General features: G+C 37.1%; 1 protein-coding gene across 1 annotated transcript; it reads left to right on the top strand.

Moving 5' to 3' along the window:
* The first annotated feature begins 15,638 nt into the window (after positions 1–15,638).
* LOC131070648 (brassinosteroid-responsive RING protein 1-like) lies at positions 15,639–16,085 on the top strand. Its single transcript, XM_058006230.2, has one exon. The coding sequence runs from the start codon at positions 15,639–15,641 to the stop codon at positions 16,083–16,085; it is 447 nt and encodes a 148-aa protein (XP_057862213.2).
* Positions 16,086–16,295: the final 210 nt, after the last annotated feature.

A 16,295-nucleotide genomic window follows, 5' to 3' on the forward strand; every position in this document is an offset into this window, starting at 1 on the left:
TGTTGTAAGTAGTTATTGTTCTAGATTCTGAGTAGTGTCATTATGCATGTAATTATAAAAAGTACACTTTTTAGACAGTCAATTTATGGTAGTTATCCCTACATATAAAATTTAATATTTTTTAATTTTTTGTTTTTTTAAATTAATAATTGAAAAGTTGAGTGCACAAAAAATGAACTGTTATTAGAACATAAGATAATTGATATTTTTTCTTTATAATATCAATAAATTTTTATATAATTCATAATAAAATATAATCATTTCAATATTTTTTCATTGATAAAAATGTAAAAAACAAAAAATAACAATAGTTTATTATTAATCTATAGACTCACCGGTAATAAGAATCCTCACGTCTGAAACTGTGCGGTGAAAAACCTGGATCACGCGGGATTATCAATTGCTGAAAAGTATGTGCATTTATTAGTAACTTAATTGCACTGCAACCACGTCCACCAGCTCCTGCCCAGCTCTTTAGCCACCGCTCTATTGAATTCAGTAGGATTAAATTAGGGAAAAAATGGGATATGATTAGGCAGGGGTCTCATGCAGGGGCTTAAGCTCTATTTTTAAGGAAGAGGCGGTCTCATGGAGATTTTTTGTTTGGGCTACAGGATTATTTGAAATCTGCTCCTAAAAAATAGAAGCTCCTATTTTTAGGCTTTCATTTTTAAGTGGGTGAAAATGGGGTGGGGCTAGAAATTGCCCAACCAGCTTAGGAATTTTATTTGCCATTTGGCAATCAGAAAAGAATTGAGAGATGAGTTCCACCAAACATTTTAGAGGGAAAATTAAAAAAAACAAATTATTTCATTTACATTTTAGAAGGAAAATAGAATTTACTAGTGAACTTGAATTTGAACTCATAAATGAGTGCATGTCACTCGATCCTACAACTGTACAACAATCTAGATAGTTTTCAATGTTAGATTCAGTGATCAACCAAAAATATCTACGAACCAATAACGTATCTGGATTACCTAGACCCATCGTAGACTTACACCATCACACAATTGTTTCTGCATCTACCAACTCAGCACCACCTTCGTACTTCAATTATTCTCTAGCTAGGGCTCTTTTCACACATGCTCCTGCACCATCATGCTCTCCCTTACCATGTCCAGCCTCAGTGAAATTCCAAAAATGTTGTACACTGCTTGTCACATGCATCATTGTCAACCAATAAAACATTCTTGCATTCTTGAATTGTGCGGTGCAATTATCTGACCATATTAAGTGTCGATTGTATCTCTAATCACATAAATCTGTCCAGTTTAATTAAATGAATATTTGTTATTTATTTGATTAAAAATCCACTAGCCATTAGTTAATTAAATTAATATTTAATTAATTCATTTTCAAACATTCTCCTATTAATTAAATAAATTATTCAAATTATTTTAATTAATTCATTATACTAAATTCACAAATCAATTAAATGAATAAATCCTATTTATTTCATTTAATCCTCTTTCCTCTTTTAAATAAATTAAATAAAACGTTTATTTAAATCATTTACCCTCCCCCTCCCCAACCCCACTTGCATTTTTCTACAAATGCAACTTGCACACATTTATTGAAATAAATTAATTTTATTTTAATTAAAAATCCTATTTTCCCTCACCCACTAAATCCACTTGCATTCCTAAACCCCCTTCTAGATTCTTCTAACCCCTTCCTAATTAACCTAGTCCATCCCCTAATTATTGTCACATTCCTAAGCAACTTTAAGTCACTTCTCAAAGACTCCAAAGTCTTTGAAAAGCATTTAATGCTTTGTGTGTTCAACAAATTAACCTCCAAAGCCTTCCAAACCACTTATGTCTCTTACATGACCATTAATGGCTCTTACATAACCATTTACGGTTAATTCAACTTGCACTCATGGGTCTCCTCAAACATTTATTGCTTTGACCATGGTTATCCCTTTTGTCTTTGCACAAGAGTTTATTCTATCATCTACATGCATGAATGCTATGTGTACAAAAATAGAAACTTGTGCAGAGTGATAATACATGGATTGCACTTCATTTTGAGGGTGTAGTATATAATTTTCAGCGAAATCAATGATAGAGACAATGGTGCCAAGAGGAAATGTGTCCTTACATAACTTGAATTGCTCATCTAACCATCGAGCTCTATGTGTATACATTATGTACTCATAAACTAGTTTCTCTTGAAACATTTTCATAAATTGAGCTACACATATAACATTTTTCACTAGATCACGTCTCTTCAAATCTTTTCCATCTTTAACTCCATATGTAATTGTCTTGTATTTTCCAAAAGAAACTAGTTTCGTACCAATTTCATGTGTGCTCTCTAAATGTATGCATCTTGGTAAACGTTGCAAACCACCACATATAGCACAAGAACCTTCCAAACAAGACATCTTATAATAAATGCAACCATCATGTCTATTACATAGCACACTTAAAATAAATTATCTTGCCGACTTAGGAGGTGCTTGTATATTACATTCCTGCAAAACATCGTTAGTGTGCAAAGTAGAACAAATATGACAAAAAATATCATAATGCATGGAAAATTCAATATGCATCCTAAAACAACACGTGGTGCGTACATGATTAATCTTAATATAAAAAGGTTTTGTCATTTCAAAAAATCTTTGAGAAATCTTTATTTGAGGAAACTTTTGAAGGAATCTTTCATAAAATTTAGTTTGAGTCATATCCAAATAGTGTTTCGCATGTGGCTCACGATTTTTAGACCCAATTCGCCTTCTAACAACATCTCTTTGGTTGGGCGATACTCTTGTGTTGTCATGCCAAAAAATTTCAATTAATGTTTTTAGTGCATCAACAACAACCTTGTCTTTGCGTGGTAGTCTACCCAAGAATGCCCAAAGAGAATTATTGTTAGGTTCCTCTATTTTTTCTTGCCTCTTTAATGCTTTACTTAATGTTGTTCTACTAACATTTAATGACTTACTTGTTTTGCTTATCAAACGATCTTTTTTTATTTTCTTGCTCATTATGGTTGATGTAATGACACATCGAGTAGCATTAGAATCTTTACTATGTGATTTTGAACCAATAGATTGATATGCATCAAATAGATTTCTGACAATAGTTCTTTCACTATTACTTTCAGATGATCTTAGGCCTAGAATTTTCATTGTCTCTCTAAAATTCAAATTTTTAATCATTTAAACAATTAATTGACATCTTGTGGTTTGATTTAAGTTTTTAAAATAGTTTTGTCATATTCTTTTAACCATTCTCCTACAAGTTCGTTCATTCATTTTATTGGGCATTGACTTCAATATATTCTCATTAATGTCAATTAGATACTTTGGTTTCCTACGAATGATTCTAGGAGGTGTTAACATTGGTGCATTATGTACATTCAATTCATCAAGTAGAGAAGGTGTAATATGTTCATCATTTAATTGATTATTCAATGTGGTATCTTCTTCAATTGCATTAGGTTCAAATGGTAAATTATCAAATGTTTCTTCTTCAATTGCATTAGGTGCATTATATTCGTTTATTAAATTGAATTGAGATGTTGAGGATGACATACCTTCTTCTCCCATTGTTCTTATGTCACGCAATTTCTTCATACGTTGTCTTTGTCTTTCCTTTTCAGCCTCTTGTTGTTCCACCATTCCTCCCTTGTTCTTTCCTATGGGTGATATCGGTTGACCTAAATAGAATCATATTACATATATATGTAAAGAAAAGTTCAAAAATAAATAAATAACCATAAATATGCATCTTATCACTATTTTTTGGAATAAAACTATTAAACAATCACAATTAATCATTTGAAACCATGCAAAAACAAAAAACTAATAAAAACAACAATTCAATCATTTGAAATCATGCAAAAACAAAAAAATCACTTACTTTTATGTATACAACAGTGATAGAAGTGCAAACACAGTTCTAGAGGGGTCTTCAACAACCTCAAAAACTTCTTTTGAGGCCATTGAGGCTCTTGGGCAACTAAAACTATGTTTATAAACTGTGTATGCGTTGTTAGACCATAAAATGTTGACAAGCCCAACGGTATTCTTTTTTCCCATTCTGGGCTGATAAGTAGCGCGTACGTGCTACTAAGCCTAAAAAATGTTATCGCAGGGTAACGAATAATGGGAATAGTACCTCGTACGCGCTTATGAGTAATAAGTACTACGTATGCGCTACTAATCCTTAAAAAGTTATGGCAGGGCAGGGAACTAATAGTTTCAGTACCTCGTACACGCTATTGAGAGAGGTAAAGGGAGAGAGGGAGAGAGAGAGAGAGAGAGAGAGAGAGAGAGAGAGAGAGAGAGAGAGAGAGAGAGAAGAAGGGGGGTGGGAGAGAAGAAGGGGTATGGAGGAAGGGAGAGGGAGAGAGGGAAGGAGGGAAAGGGAGAGAGAGGGAAAGAGGTAGAGGGAGGGAGAGAGAGAGAGAGAGAGAAGAGGGGGGTGGGAGAGAAGAAGGGGTATGGAGGAAGGGAGAGGGAGAGAGAGAGAAGAGGGGGGTGGAAGAGAAGAAGGGGTATGGAGGAAGGGAGAGGGAGAGAGGGAAGGAGGGAAGGAGGGAGAGGGAGAGAGGGAGAGAGGGAGGGAGAGAAGAGCGGGGAAGGGAGAGAGAGAGAGGTAGAGGGAGGGAGAGAGAGAAGGAGGGAAGGAGGGAGAGGGAGAGGAGAGGGGAGAGGGAGAGAGAGAGGGAGAGAGGGAGAGAATAGGGGGGAAGGGAGAGAAGAGGGGGGAAGGGAGGGAGAGAGAGTGAGAGGAAAGGGGGGAGGGAGAGGGAGAGGAGAGGGGAGAGGGAGAGAGAGAGGGAAGGAGGGAGAGGGAGAGAGAGGGAGAGAGGGAGAGAAGAGGGGGGGAAGGGAGAGAGAGAGAGGTAGAGCGAGGGAGAGAGAGAGAAGGAAGGAAGGAGGGAGAGGGAGAGGAGAGGGGAGAGGGAGAGAGGGAAGGAGGGAAGGAGGGAGAGAGAGAGGGAGAGAGGGAGGGAGAGAAGAGGGGGGAAGGGAGGGAGAGGGAGAGAGAGAGGGAGAGAATGGGGGGGAAGGTAGAGGTAGAGGGAGGGAGAGAGGGAGAGAAGAGGGGGGAGGGAAGGTAGAGAGAGGGAGAGAGGTAGAGGGAGGGAGAGAGAGAGAGAGTGAAGAGGGGGGTGGGAGAGAAGAACGGGTATGGAGGAAGGGAGAGGGAGAGAGGTAGAGGGAGGGATAGAGAGAGAGGGAGAGGGGGAGAGTAGGGGGGAGGGAAAGAGGAGGGGTCTTAAGGAGTCACAAGATACCATATGACCTCTTAGGAAATAATACGACCTCTAATGACACCTAAGGGATCATATGGTGGGCTAATAAAATGATATATTAAATTTAAAGTTATGAATAGAACATCATACAACGAGACTCCAAGTGAACAAACAATGAGGCTTCACTAAAAAGCAAGTGTAAGAGCTTGACCTAACCCTAAGAGTATTGCCTAAGTTCTAAAACATATGATGCTATTAAATTTGCAAGGTTATAAGACTGATCTTGATTGTGACTATAAGAATTACACACTTGATTTCTTTCATGGGTATGTACCGTTCCAAGTTGTTTGACAAGTGATGGTCATCATATACTACCACTGTCATGCATACAACAAACTTTAATTTCTTTGGGTGACAGGCGTTGTGTAACAACATGGGAACTCTCGAATACCCACCACTATCATTTTACATGACATCATCTGTGTTACTCTCCCTCTTTCTCTTCCTACCTATTGTTTTCTTCTGAAAAACATATTGTAGGTACTCTGAATCATCATGTTGCTTTGTTGACACTATTTTCCACATCTTCTTTGCTCATTAAAAACACATTCAAAAAGAATATTGCTACAGGTTTCCTTGTTTGTCACAGTAATACACCGGTGGTTCAATTTCAAACCCTATTCCTCCTATTCAATATACACACAAAAATCCATCAGTCAATTTTTTTAGGAGAGGATACATGATAAAAATCAAAGAGGAAGTTGCAGACAAGAAATAAATTCACTTACTTCTATAGAAGTGCAGATACAGTTGTAGTGGGGTATGGAGGAAGGGAGATGGAGAGAGGGAAGGAGGGAAGGAGGGAGAGGAAGAGAGAGAGAGAGAGAGAGAGAGAGAGAGAGAGAGAGAGAGAGAGAGAGAGAGAGGGGGAAGGAGGGAGAGGGAGAGAGAGGGAGAGAAGAGGGGGGAAGGGAGAGAGAGGGTGAGAGGTAGAGGGAGGGGGAGAGAGAGAGAGAGAGAGAGAGAGAGAGAGAGAGAGAGGTAGAGGAAGGGGGGAGAGAGAGAGAGAGAGAGAGAGAGAGAGAGAGAGAGAGAGAGAGACGAAGGGAGGGAGAGAAGAGAGAGGGGGAGGGAGAGGGAGAGAGGGAGAGAAGAGTGGGGGAAGCGAGAGGTAAAGGGAGGGAGAGAGGGAGAGAAGAGGGGGGAGGGAAGGTAGAGAGAGGGAGAGAGGGTAGGAGGTAAGGAGGGAGAGGTAGAGGGAGGGAGAGAGAGAGAGAGAGAGGGAAGGAGGGAGGGAGAGGTAGAGGGAGGGAGGGAGAGAGAGAGAGAGAGAGAGAGAGAGAGGAGGGAGGAGGGAAGGTAGAGAGAGGGAGACAGGTAGAGGGAGCGAGAGGGAGCGAGAGGGGGAGAGAGAGAGAGAGAGAGAGAGAGGGAGAGTAGGGGGGAGGGAAAGAGGAGGGGTCTTAAGGGGTCACAGGATACCATATGACCTCTTAGGAAACAATACGACCTCTAATGACACCTAAGGGGTCATATGGTGGGCTAATAAAATGATATATTAAATTTAAAGTTATGAATAGAACATCATACAACGACACTCCAAGCGAACAAACAACGAGGCTTTACTAAAGAGCAAGTTTAAGAGCTTGACTTAACCCTAAGATTACTGCCTAAGTTCTAAAACATATGATGCTATTAAATTTGCAAGGTTATAAGACTGATCTCTATTGTGACTATAGGAATTGCACACTTGATTTCTTTCATGGGTATGTACCATTCCAAGCTGTTTGACAAGTGATGATCATCATATACTACCACTGCCATGCATACAACAAACTTGAATTTCTTTAGGTGACAGGCGTTGTGTAACAACATGGGAACTCTTGCATACCCACCACTATCATTCTACAGGACATCATCTGTGTTACTCTCCCTCTTTCTCTTCCTACCTGTTATTTTCTTCTGAAAAACATATTGCAGGTACTCTGACTCATCATGTTTCTTTGTTGACACTATTTTCCACATCTTCTCTGCTCATTAAAAACACATTCAAGAAGAATATTGCTACAAGTTTCCTTGTTTGTCACGGTAATACACCCGTGGTTCAATTTCAAACCCTATTCCTCCTATTCAATATAGACACAAAAATCCATCAGTCAATTTTTTTAGGAGAGGATAAATGATAAAAATCAAAGAGGAAGTTGCAAACAAGAAATAAATTCACTTACTTCTATAGAAGTGCAAACACAGTTGCAATGGGGTATGGAGGGACGGAGGGAGAGAAGAAGAGAAAGAGGATGGGGTATGGAGGAAGGGAGAAGGGGATATATATATATATATATATATATATACCTTGTATGCGTTTGAGAGGGGGAGACAATACACTTACACATGTATATATATGTTTAATATATTATATATATACATATATTATATGTATATAAACATATTATATATACAATGTCATATTATACACATATACTATATTACATATAGTATATGTATATACACATATTATATATCGAATATCATATTATACAATAGCATGTACGCGCTGTTTATAATAAAGGTAGCGTGTACGCACTATTTATAGGGAAACAAGTGTGTACACGCTGCTTACACTATAAGTACCCCGTACGCGCTTTTTAAACCATAATAACCCCGTACGTGTTTTTGACTGTTTAGACTTGGAAATAGGCCTGGATGACAAAGCTACGGATTGGAAGTTTGATTTCCGTCCATTTCTTTCATTTTTGACGTGTTTTATTTTATCAACTTGGTTTATCGACTTTGTCATCATCAGGTTTACACTTCATAAAGTGGGTATTTCTAAAATTGCCACCATATTTTCACCCATCTTCTGAGCTTTCTAACCATATAATTTGTTTTCAATTTGAACAACAATAACATATTATTAAATTGAATTTCTTTTACTAGTGTCTCCATAGTTCTCACAGACATAGATGCACCATTTTTTCAATAACTTTTGATATACTTATCCAAATTTAAAAAACTTTATATATTATTGAAGTGCACTTGATTCTTTATGTATTTTCGATTTGTTTAGTGCAACTTATGCTTCGCGCACAAATAGGTACCTAATTTTCAGGATGTGCTCAATTGAAAAAATCATTAAAAAAAATACTCAACAAAAAATTACAAAAAAATACACATCTTCTAGTGCTCACTCTTAACTATCTTTCTGCCAAAGGATTTGTCAAAATACTAGATCTAACTATAACTTTTTTGATGTGCACGCTAGACACTATGTTATGTTTTTCAAAAAAAATCAGGGTCATTTTTTCGTGCGCAAAGGATTTGACCCCCTTAATCTTATCCAATTTTGAAAAAAATTAGTAGTTTGGAAACTAGATTCAAAGTACTACAATATTTTTTCTTTGATTATCTTCATATCTCGAGTGGATGACTTTCAAATTTCACCTCCAAGTTCAAGTTCACTTGATTTCAGAAAAAAAAAAAAGTGTCCACTTATACCCCCCCTTTTGACCACCATCTTTGTGCACTTACCCCTCTCTAATGTCTTCTTTTTGGGGGGAGGGGAATGAGGTTAGGAAAAAATGTTGATTGAATGGCTAAGATTGAGTGAGCTTGTGAAGGGTCAAGATTGATGGGTTTAGGATCCATGTGATGGCTTTCAACCCAATCCCATGATGACAAGTGTCAACATGAGATGGCTTGAGAAGAGAGGGAAGGAGAATTTAATGCCTGAGGAGACATGAGGGTAACCTCGTGTGGGTTGGGTTATTGGATAAATCGTTTATCCAAGGGATAAACTCTTGTGAAAGAGTAAAAGGGATAACCATGGTCAAAGCAATGAATGCTTGAAGAGACCCATGAGTTAAAGGATGGTTGAGTTAGAGAGAAAGTCTCTAACCAAAGGCTGAGTTTGAGTTTGCCATTTATGGTCATGTAAGAGCCTTTAATGGTTTTAGAAGACTTTAGATGTTAGCTTGTTGGAGACACAAAGCCTTTAATGGTTATTGAAGACTTTTGGGTTCTTTTGAGAAGCGACCTTTCTTAAGGGATGTGCAAATGATTAGAGGGGGGGATTAGGTTAATTAGAAGGGGTTAGAAGAGTCTAGAAGAAAGTTAGAAGAATCTAGAATAATCTAGAAGAAAGATAGAAAAATCTAGAAGGGAGTTAGTTAGCAAGTGGGTGAGGATAAAAGGGGATTTTAATTAAAATAAAATTCATTTATTTCAACTAAAATTATGCAACTTGCATTTGTAGGAGAATGCAAGTGGGAGGGTTTTAGGGATTTAAAATAAATATTTATTTATTTAAATGTGAGAGAGAGGATTTTAGGGATTAAATGTGGAGAGGGGTTAATTAAACAAATATGCTTTATTTATTTAATTAATTGTCAGAACATGGTTTAATGAGTTAAATTAAATAAATTGAATAATTTATTTAATTAATAGGAGGAAAGGGTTAAGATGAATTAATTAAATAATTTAATTAATTATTGATCGATGGTTAAATAATCAAATAAATACTAAGTATTCATTTAATTAAGTAGACAGATTTGGGTGTCTACAAAAAGAAAGTGAGATCTATGAAGAAAGGGAGAGGTGGGTAGGGAGAGGTTGAGAGACCTAGAGAGGGAAGAGTAGATAGGTGAGGGAGAGAGAGATAGAATAAAATAAGATAGATAAGTTCACAAAGAGAGAAAGAGGGGTAAGGAGGTGGAAAGGAAAGAATTAAAGAGGAGAGAGATATAGAGGTGAGAGAACTAGAGCCTAGGAAGAGAGAGGTGAGAGACATAGGGTGGAAAGATAGAGGTGAAGGAGATACAGGGGAATTAAGAGACAAAGAGGGAGATGTAGATATGTAAAGATGGAGGGAAGGAGAAAAATAGGTATGGAAAGAGAGGTTAGGAGGGAGAGGTATTCATTAAGAGAACACAGAGAGAGTGGAGAGAAACAATAAGAAGAGAAGAGAGATGGAGGGAGGGAATGATAGATATGGAGAAAAGGAGGGAAGGTGAGAGAGAGAGGGAGAGAGTATAGGAGAGACATAGAGAGGGGAGAGAGAAGAAATAGAGAGAAGAAAGGGGGAGTAATAGGTCTAGAATTTTTGGTAGATAAAGAGGTGATGAGAGATAAGAGAAGGAGATAGTTCATAAAGGGATATGGGTAAGGGGTGATGGAGAGAGAGAGGTGGAGAGGAGGGGAGAGAACTAGAGAGGGGATAAACAGAGAGATGAGATATGTAGAGCATGAGAGAGAGGTTAAATACCTAGATGGGAGAGATAGAGGAGAGATAGATAGAGGGGCATAAAGATAGGTGCCTAATGAGACATTGATGGATAAGTATAGAGGTGGAGAGGGAATGAGGGAGAAACCTAGAAATTTGATAGAGAGAGGTAGAGAGAGTAGGAGGGAGAGGTGGCAACCAAGACAATGGAGAAAGGGAATAGATAGAAGAGAAAAGAGATGACTAAGAGGAGATGGATGTAGAGGTAGACATGGAGGGATTCAGAGACCTAAGGAATAAGGATATAGATAGGTTTGGAGAGAGAGAATAGAGGGAGAGAGTTCATAAATGGATAGGGGTAAGGGAGAGGGAGAGAGATATGGAGATGGGGGGAGAGAACCAGAGGGTGGACAATTAATTAGATGAGATACCTAGAGGGGGGGAGAGAGGTGGTAATAATATAGGGAGGGAGAGGTAGTGAGGTGAATAGGGAGGGAGGAAGAGACCTAGATATGGGGAGAGAGAAGATAGAAGGGATAGGTAGTGACCAAGAGAATGGAGAGGGAGGGGAGTGAAATAATAAGATAATGATAGAGAAGAAGAGAGAGGGAGGAAGTCAAGGATAGACATGGGGTTAAGGAAGGAATGAAAGGTAGAGAAGTTGGGTTTACCTAGAGAGGAGACAGAGAAGTGAAAGAGACAAGAGAAGGATAGAGATAGGTCTAGAGTTTGGGGGAGATAAAGAGAGTGAGATACATAGCTGAAGAATGATAATAGGAGCATGTTGATTACTGAAATTTGACTGTCTGAAATTTAATATGATCCTCTTAAAACTAGAATCTACATTATAAGTCCTATAGAGATGAAACCACTCTCAAACATCCTGCCAATATATAAATGTTATATTTCATGTATATATTCTCCATCAAGGGTGGATATAACTTGTGCCATGATTGGAAAATTTATACACTCACAAAACCTTCACATTGGACAATGCAGAACATTTGGCAGGCGCCAAATGTTTAAATTCAATATTTTGCATTTGGCAAGCACCAAATAGGGCGAGCGCCATATTTGGCACTCGCCAAATGGTTTGGATTGGAAACCTTAAACCCTTTGGGTTGGATTGTACTTGGGCATCCAACCCAAAGGGTCGAATGACCATTTCAGACTTGAGACGTGTTTTTATCAGAAGATTAAAAAATTCACATATTTTTGGTCGTGCTTTCCATCAGGTTTGCATGTGTTTCAATAAAACCAAAAAAAACACCATAGCAACCTCAATCTCTCTATTAGCTATCCAAGCATGTAATTTTTTTTGCATTTTGATTTCATTAAGGCTTTCATCTATAATTTCTTTTGTTAGTGTGTCCATTTTTTGTCGAAACCCAACATGCACTATTTTGGGTATAGCTTTTTACACGTTCATCCGATTTTGAGGAAACGTATATTTTTAGAAACTAGACTCCATTCTACACAATTTTTAAAAAAATGATTTTTGATTTTTTATTAGTTATCAATGATTTTAGGGGGGAGCATGCTCAAATTTTTGTTTTTCAAGATGTGTCCACTTCGAAAATTAGTAAAAAATCATATACTAGTTAAAAAAATAGCTGAAAAATCTAGTATAAACTTCAAGGTGTTAGATAATTTCTCACTGAAGCGATTTTAAAAATTCAACAAAAATTTAATATTTTAAAGGGGCTACAATAGACGTTATGTTATGTTTTTTGCATAAAAACAGGACCACTTTTTGTGGACCCCCTTTTTGAAGCCCTTAATCTCCACCATTTTCAAAACAAATAAGTAGTTTAGAAAGTCGACTCGAAGCACTCTGACTCTTGTTCTTGTTGCATCTTCAAATTTGGAGTGTAACTATCTTCAATATGTCGTTGAACTTCAGACTTTGTTGATTTCAAAAAAAAGTGGCATCTTAAGACCCCCTTTTGGTACCACAACTTGGGGCACATATCCACATTATATCCAATGTGCAATTTAGTAGATTGGTTGAAAAAGTCATGAGAAGAGACCATCAATACTCTTTACATTTTTTTATGCAAAGTGGTGCAAGATTACCCCATGACTTTGATGTGTTACAAATTTTGGAAGAGGACCCCAATCAAGCTAATAGTAGTGGTCATCATGGTGGTAATAGATGTGACCATGTCGTCCCTAAGTCACCTTCATCCTTGTTTCAAAAACCTCAAGTGATTTATACTTGTGCTTATACCAATGATGCTAGGAACACTCATGAATAACCCCGTGCTCATCCTCTCCAAGGGCGAAGAAATACCAATGCATATACTCAACAATACGAGAATACCCAAGATCATGGCAATACCTATGCAAGGAGACCACGTGTTAGATTTGGGAGCAATACCCAAGATCGTACTTACATTACCTCTTATCCCCATGGTCATGACACATACAATCGTCCTAGGCCTAGTGCTGCTCATCATAATACCATACCAAGTGGCCCTTACAAAAATTGCGTTCTCCACCCATATGAGCATATATATGACCAATATCACCCTTACAAAAATTGCGTTCTCCACCCATATGAGCATATATATGACCAATATCACCCTTACAAAAATTGCGTTCTCCACCCATATGAGCATATATATGACCAATATCACCCTTACAAAAATTGCGTTCTCCACCCATATGAACATATATATGACCAATATCACCCTTACCTGCATTATATTCCTCTACCTAGTGGCTTAGGAAAGGGAATACCTCAAAGAGAGAAAGCACCACCTAGCAATGATGTACAATAGCAAATTAAGGAGTGACAACAACAGATCGCAAGAATGAAAACACCAACAAAAGACTACACAATCCATGACATATATCCTTATCCATATGATAGAAGCATATCAATGCCTCCTTTTCCCCACATTTTGTGACACCCAAATTTGACAAGTACAAAGGGAAGGGAGATCCAAGGCACGCATTAGAGAATTTTTCACGGCTTGCATAGAGGTGGCAAAAGAAGAATCTTATTTGATGAGATTATTTCAACAAAGTTTAGGTAGACAAGCCATGGAATGGTTTTCGCAACTTTCGCCTGGCATCAAGTCATGCGATGAATTGGGAGAGGTCTTCATACATAATTGAAACTGACGTATCGATGACCACTTTATGCAATATAAAGCAGAAAGCGGTATGAATTTTAGCATTAGAGATAGTTGTCAGATCCTCCGAGTAACGATGGAATGGTAACTTAAAGGTGTCCTTTGCATCGCATTTATGATGCAATGTCATCATTTCCCGAAAGAAGTCAAACGCAGAAAACGGATTTGAAGCAGTTTTAAATTTCCTATTATTTAAGGAAAATTCCAGATTTATTTTGATAATAATATATGTGGAGATGTTATCGATCGATGTTTTTCTTCCAAATAGCAACGAGGATTCTGGGTGAATTGAGTGTGAGCATAGAGACAAAGACTCTAATCCACCTAACAGCTTGCAAATGACAAATTGCTTTTTTGGGTGAAATTAGGGAGAATCGCCTGAGATCTTTCATAAGATATAACCACTGGATTATCTTGCATGCACTTATGTTTATTCTGGGGGATGAATTCATGTATACGGACCATAGATATTGCGTTAATACTGATATCTCCTCTATGTTCTTGGCTATTGCGTTAGACTGTGGGTTGTCTAAGGAAAAGGAAAAGCTACTATGTGAAAAGGTTTTCAAAAAGCAGGTTTTGGGATGTATTGACAATGTGTTCATGAACTTGGATAATTTTTGGATATACCTTGGATAATTTTTGTATTCTAATTTTCATTTTAATATAAATGGGTGTCGACCCTTTCAATATTTAATGATAAAAAAAAAGTTTTCATAATGTCCATTCTTTATTCGATGGTTATATTACTCTCCTCGACCATGTCGCTTTCTTCGACTAAATCTACACTCATTCACACATCAATGAGTCAGTCCAAAAATGAAAGTTGAAACACAATGAGACAATGATGACATCATAAATAATTCATCTTTTCATTTGCATTCAATAATTTAATATAGTTTATTACATTATTAAAGTAATAAAATAGATGGGAAGTGGAATTCATGATTGTGTACTTGTCTTATGACTTTGGATTTGGCCCTATACAAGGTATAATTCTGCTTTATTGTTCACCAAAATAATCTTTGTCTACTCTAGAACTTTTGTTAATTGAGAGATGTAGTACAAAGAAATAGCTTGGAAAGATTGTTGTTCCATTGCAAATAGACAAGTTGTCCTAGAATTTAACCACTAGATATGTATAGAAATATTTAAATATATTAGGCAAGAGTCCTAGAATAATGTAAGTAGATTCTTTATTCTTTTTAAAGCACTAAATCCTAGTGTGGCACATTTTGATTGTTCCCTTAATGCTCTATAATAAGAGAGAAAGCTTGAGATGGTGGATGGTGAAACAAATGTTATTAAATTTCTTTAAATACTAGTACATAACATCAAATTTTGTAAAGTGTATGTTTTCGCAAGTTAGGGTGTGCAAATAAAGGGATCCCATTAGCGAAATCTAAATTTTGAAAAGTAAAGAGTTAAGTCCAAGTGGCTAATGACTGCATAATTACAAACTTGATCCTAAGTGACAAAATAGTTATATACAAGTAACCATATGGAATTAGATGCAAAGATCATTTTGATGATAATAAGATAAAGCCAATGTATCAAAGTATGTGTAAATAGAAATAAGGTAAGGCTAACTCAAAATTCAAGTACAAGTACAGGATTAGCTAAGTAATAATTAGTAGAAGTAGATCAACCACAAATAGTTGAGTGGTGAACACTTTGAAACTTGCACTCCAACTAGACTTTACCATAATCTAAAAACCAATAAATTTGAATTCCATATGAAAAATTATAATTAAAGAAACAAAAATGAATAAATTCAATATAGTGAAAATAAATAATTGTTATAGAATGTTTTTTCAATTAATAAATAAATACGGTCAAAAGTGTATAGACGGCTCGCTCCTATCGGCTGCCTTCATCTGTGTAATTTCCTTTGCATTGTTACTGCTGCGTACGAAAAGGAAAATAATTCCTTCATGCCCACCAATATTTTTGCACATTTTTTAGTATTTAAAAAACCAGAGATTAGCCGAACATTTCACATTCTATCATAGATTTCTCGGTACAGTTGAGTTGAAGTTGCCTATTTTCTGAAGAATTCCTCCGGCATGGGACTTCCTGTAGGTCTTCGTAATATCGCTATACCCAGAGTGCTGCTCTACTTGGCATTAGTCATGGCTTATTTAGAGACTGGAATTTATTGGTTTCTTTCTGGTCTTGGGCTGTGCGACGCACCAGAAGAAGAGATCAATCTTTGGCGAGAATTCTTAGAAATTTCCTCTGCCATTTCTTCTTCTTCAGGGCAGATGATTAAGCGTAGGTTGTCTGTCATAACATTCCGAAATGTTGCAGAGAAGTTGATTGAGATTGAAGAGGATTTTGTATGCGCGGTCTGCTTGAGCTCTTTCAAAGAAGATGATGAAATCCGAGAGTTGCGCAATTGCTGCCACATTTTTCACAGAAATTGTTTGGATAAATGGATTGATAACAATCAGGATACCTGCCCTTTCTGCAGATGTGCTCTGCTTCCACCGATTCAAAGTGTTGATGAATGATGCAAATGAACGCTTCCCAAACCCTCTAATTTATCGGTGATAATTTCATGAGGGTTTGATTATTGTTTTTTTCTGTGCATTTTACTTCATTAATTTGGGGCATTTACTCTGCCAGTGATTAAAATGAAATGTTGATCCTTCCTTTGTTTTTATTAGTGTTGATAAATTATGCAGATGAACGCTTCTCAAAATTATGGCAGAGGATCAACC

This window comes from Cryptomeria japonica, chromosome 5 (assembly GCF_030272615.1).
Source record: "Cryptomeria japonica chromosome 5, Sugi_1.0, whole genome shotgun sequence".
NCBI classification, from domain to species: Eukaryota; Viridiplantae; Streptophyta; class Pinopsida; order Cupressales; family Cupressaceae; genus Cryptomeria; species Cryptomeria japonica.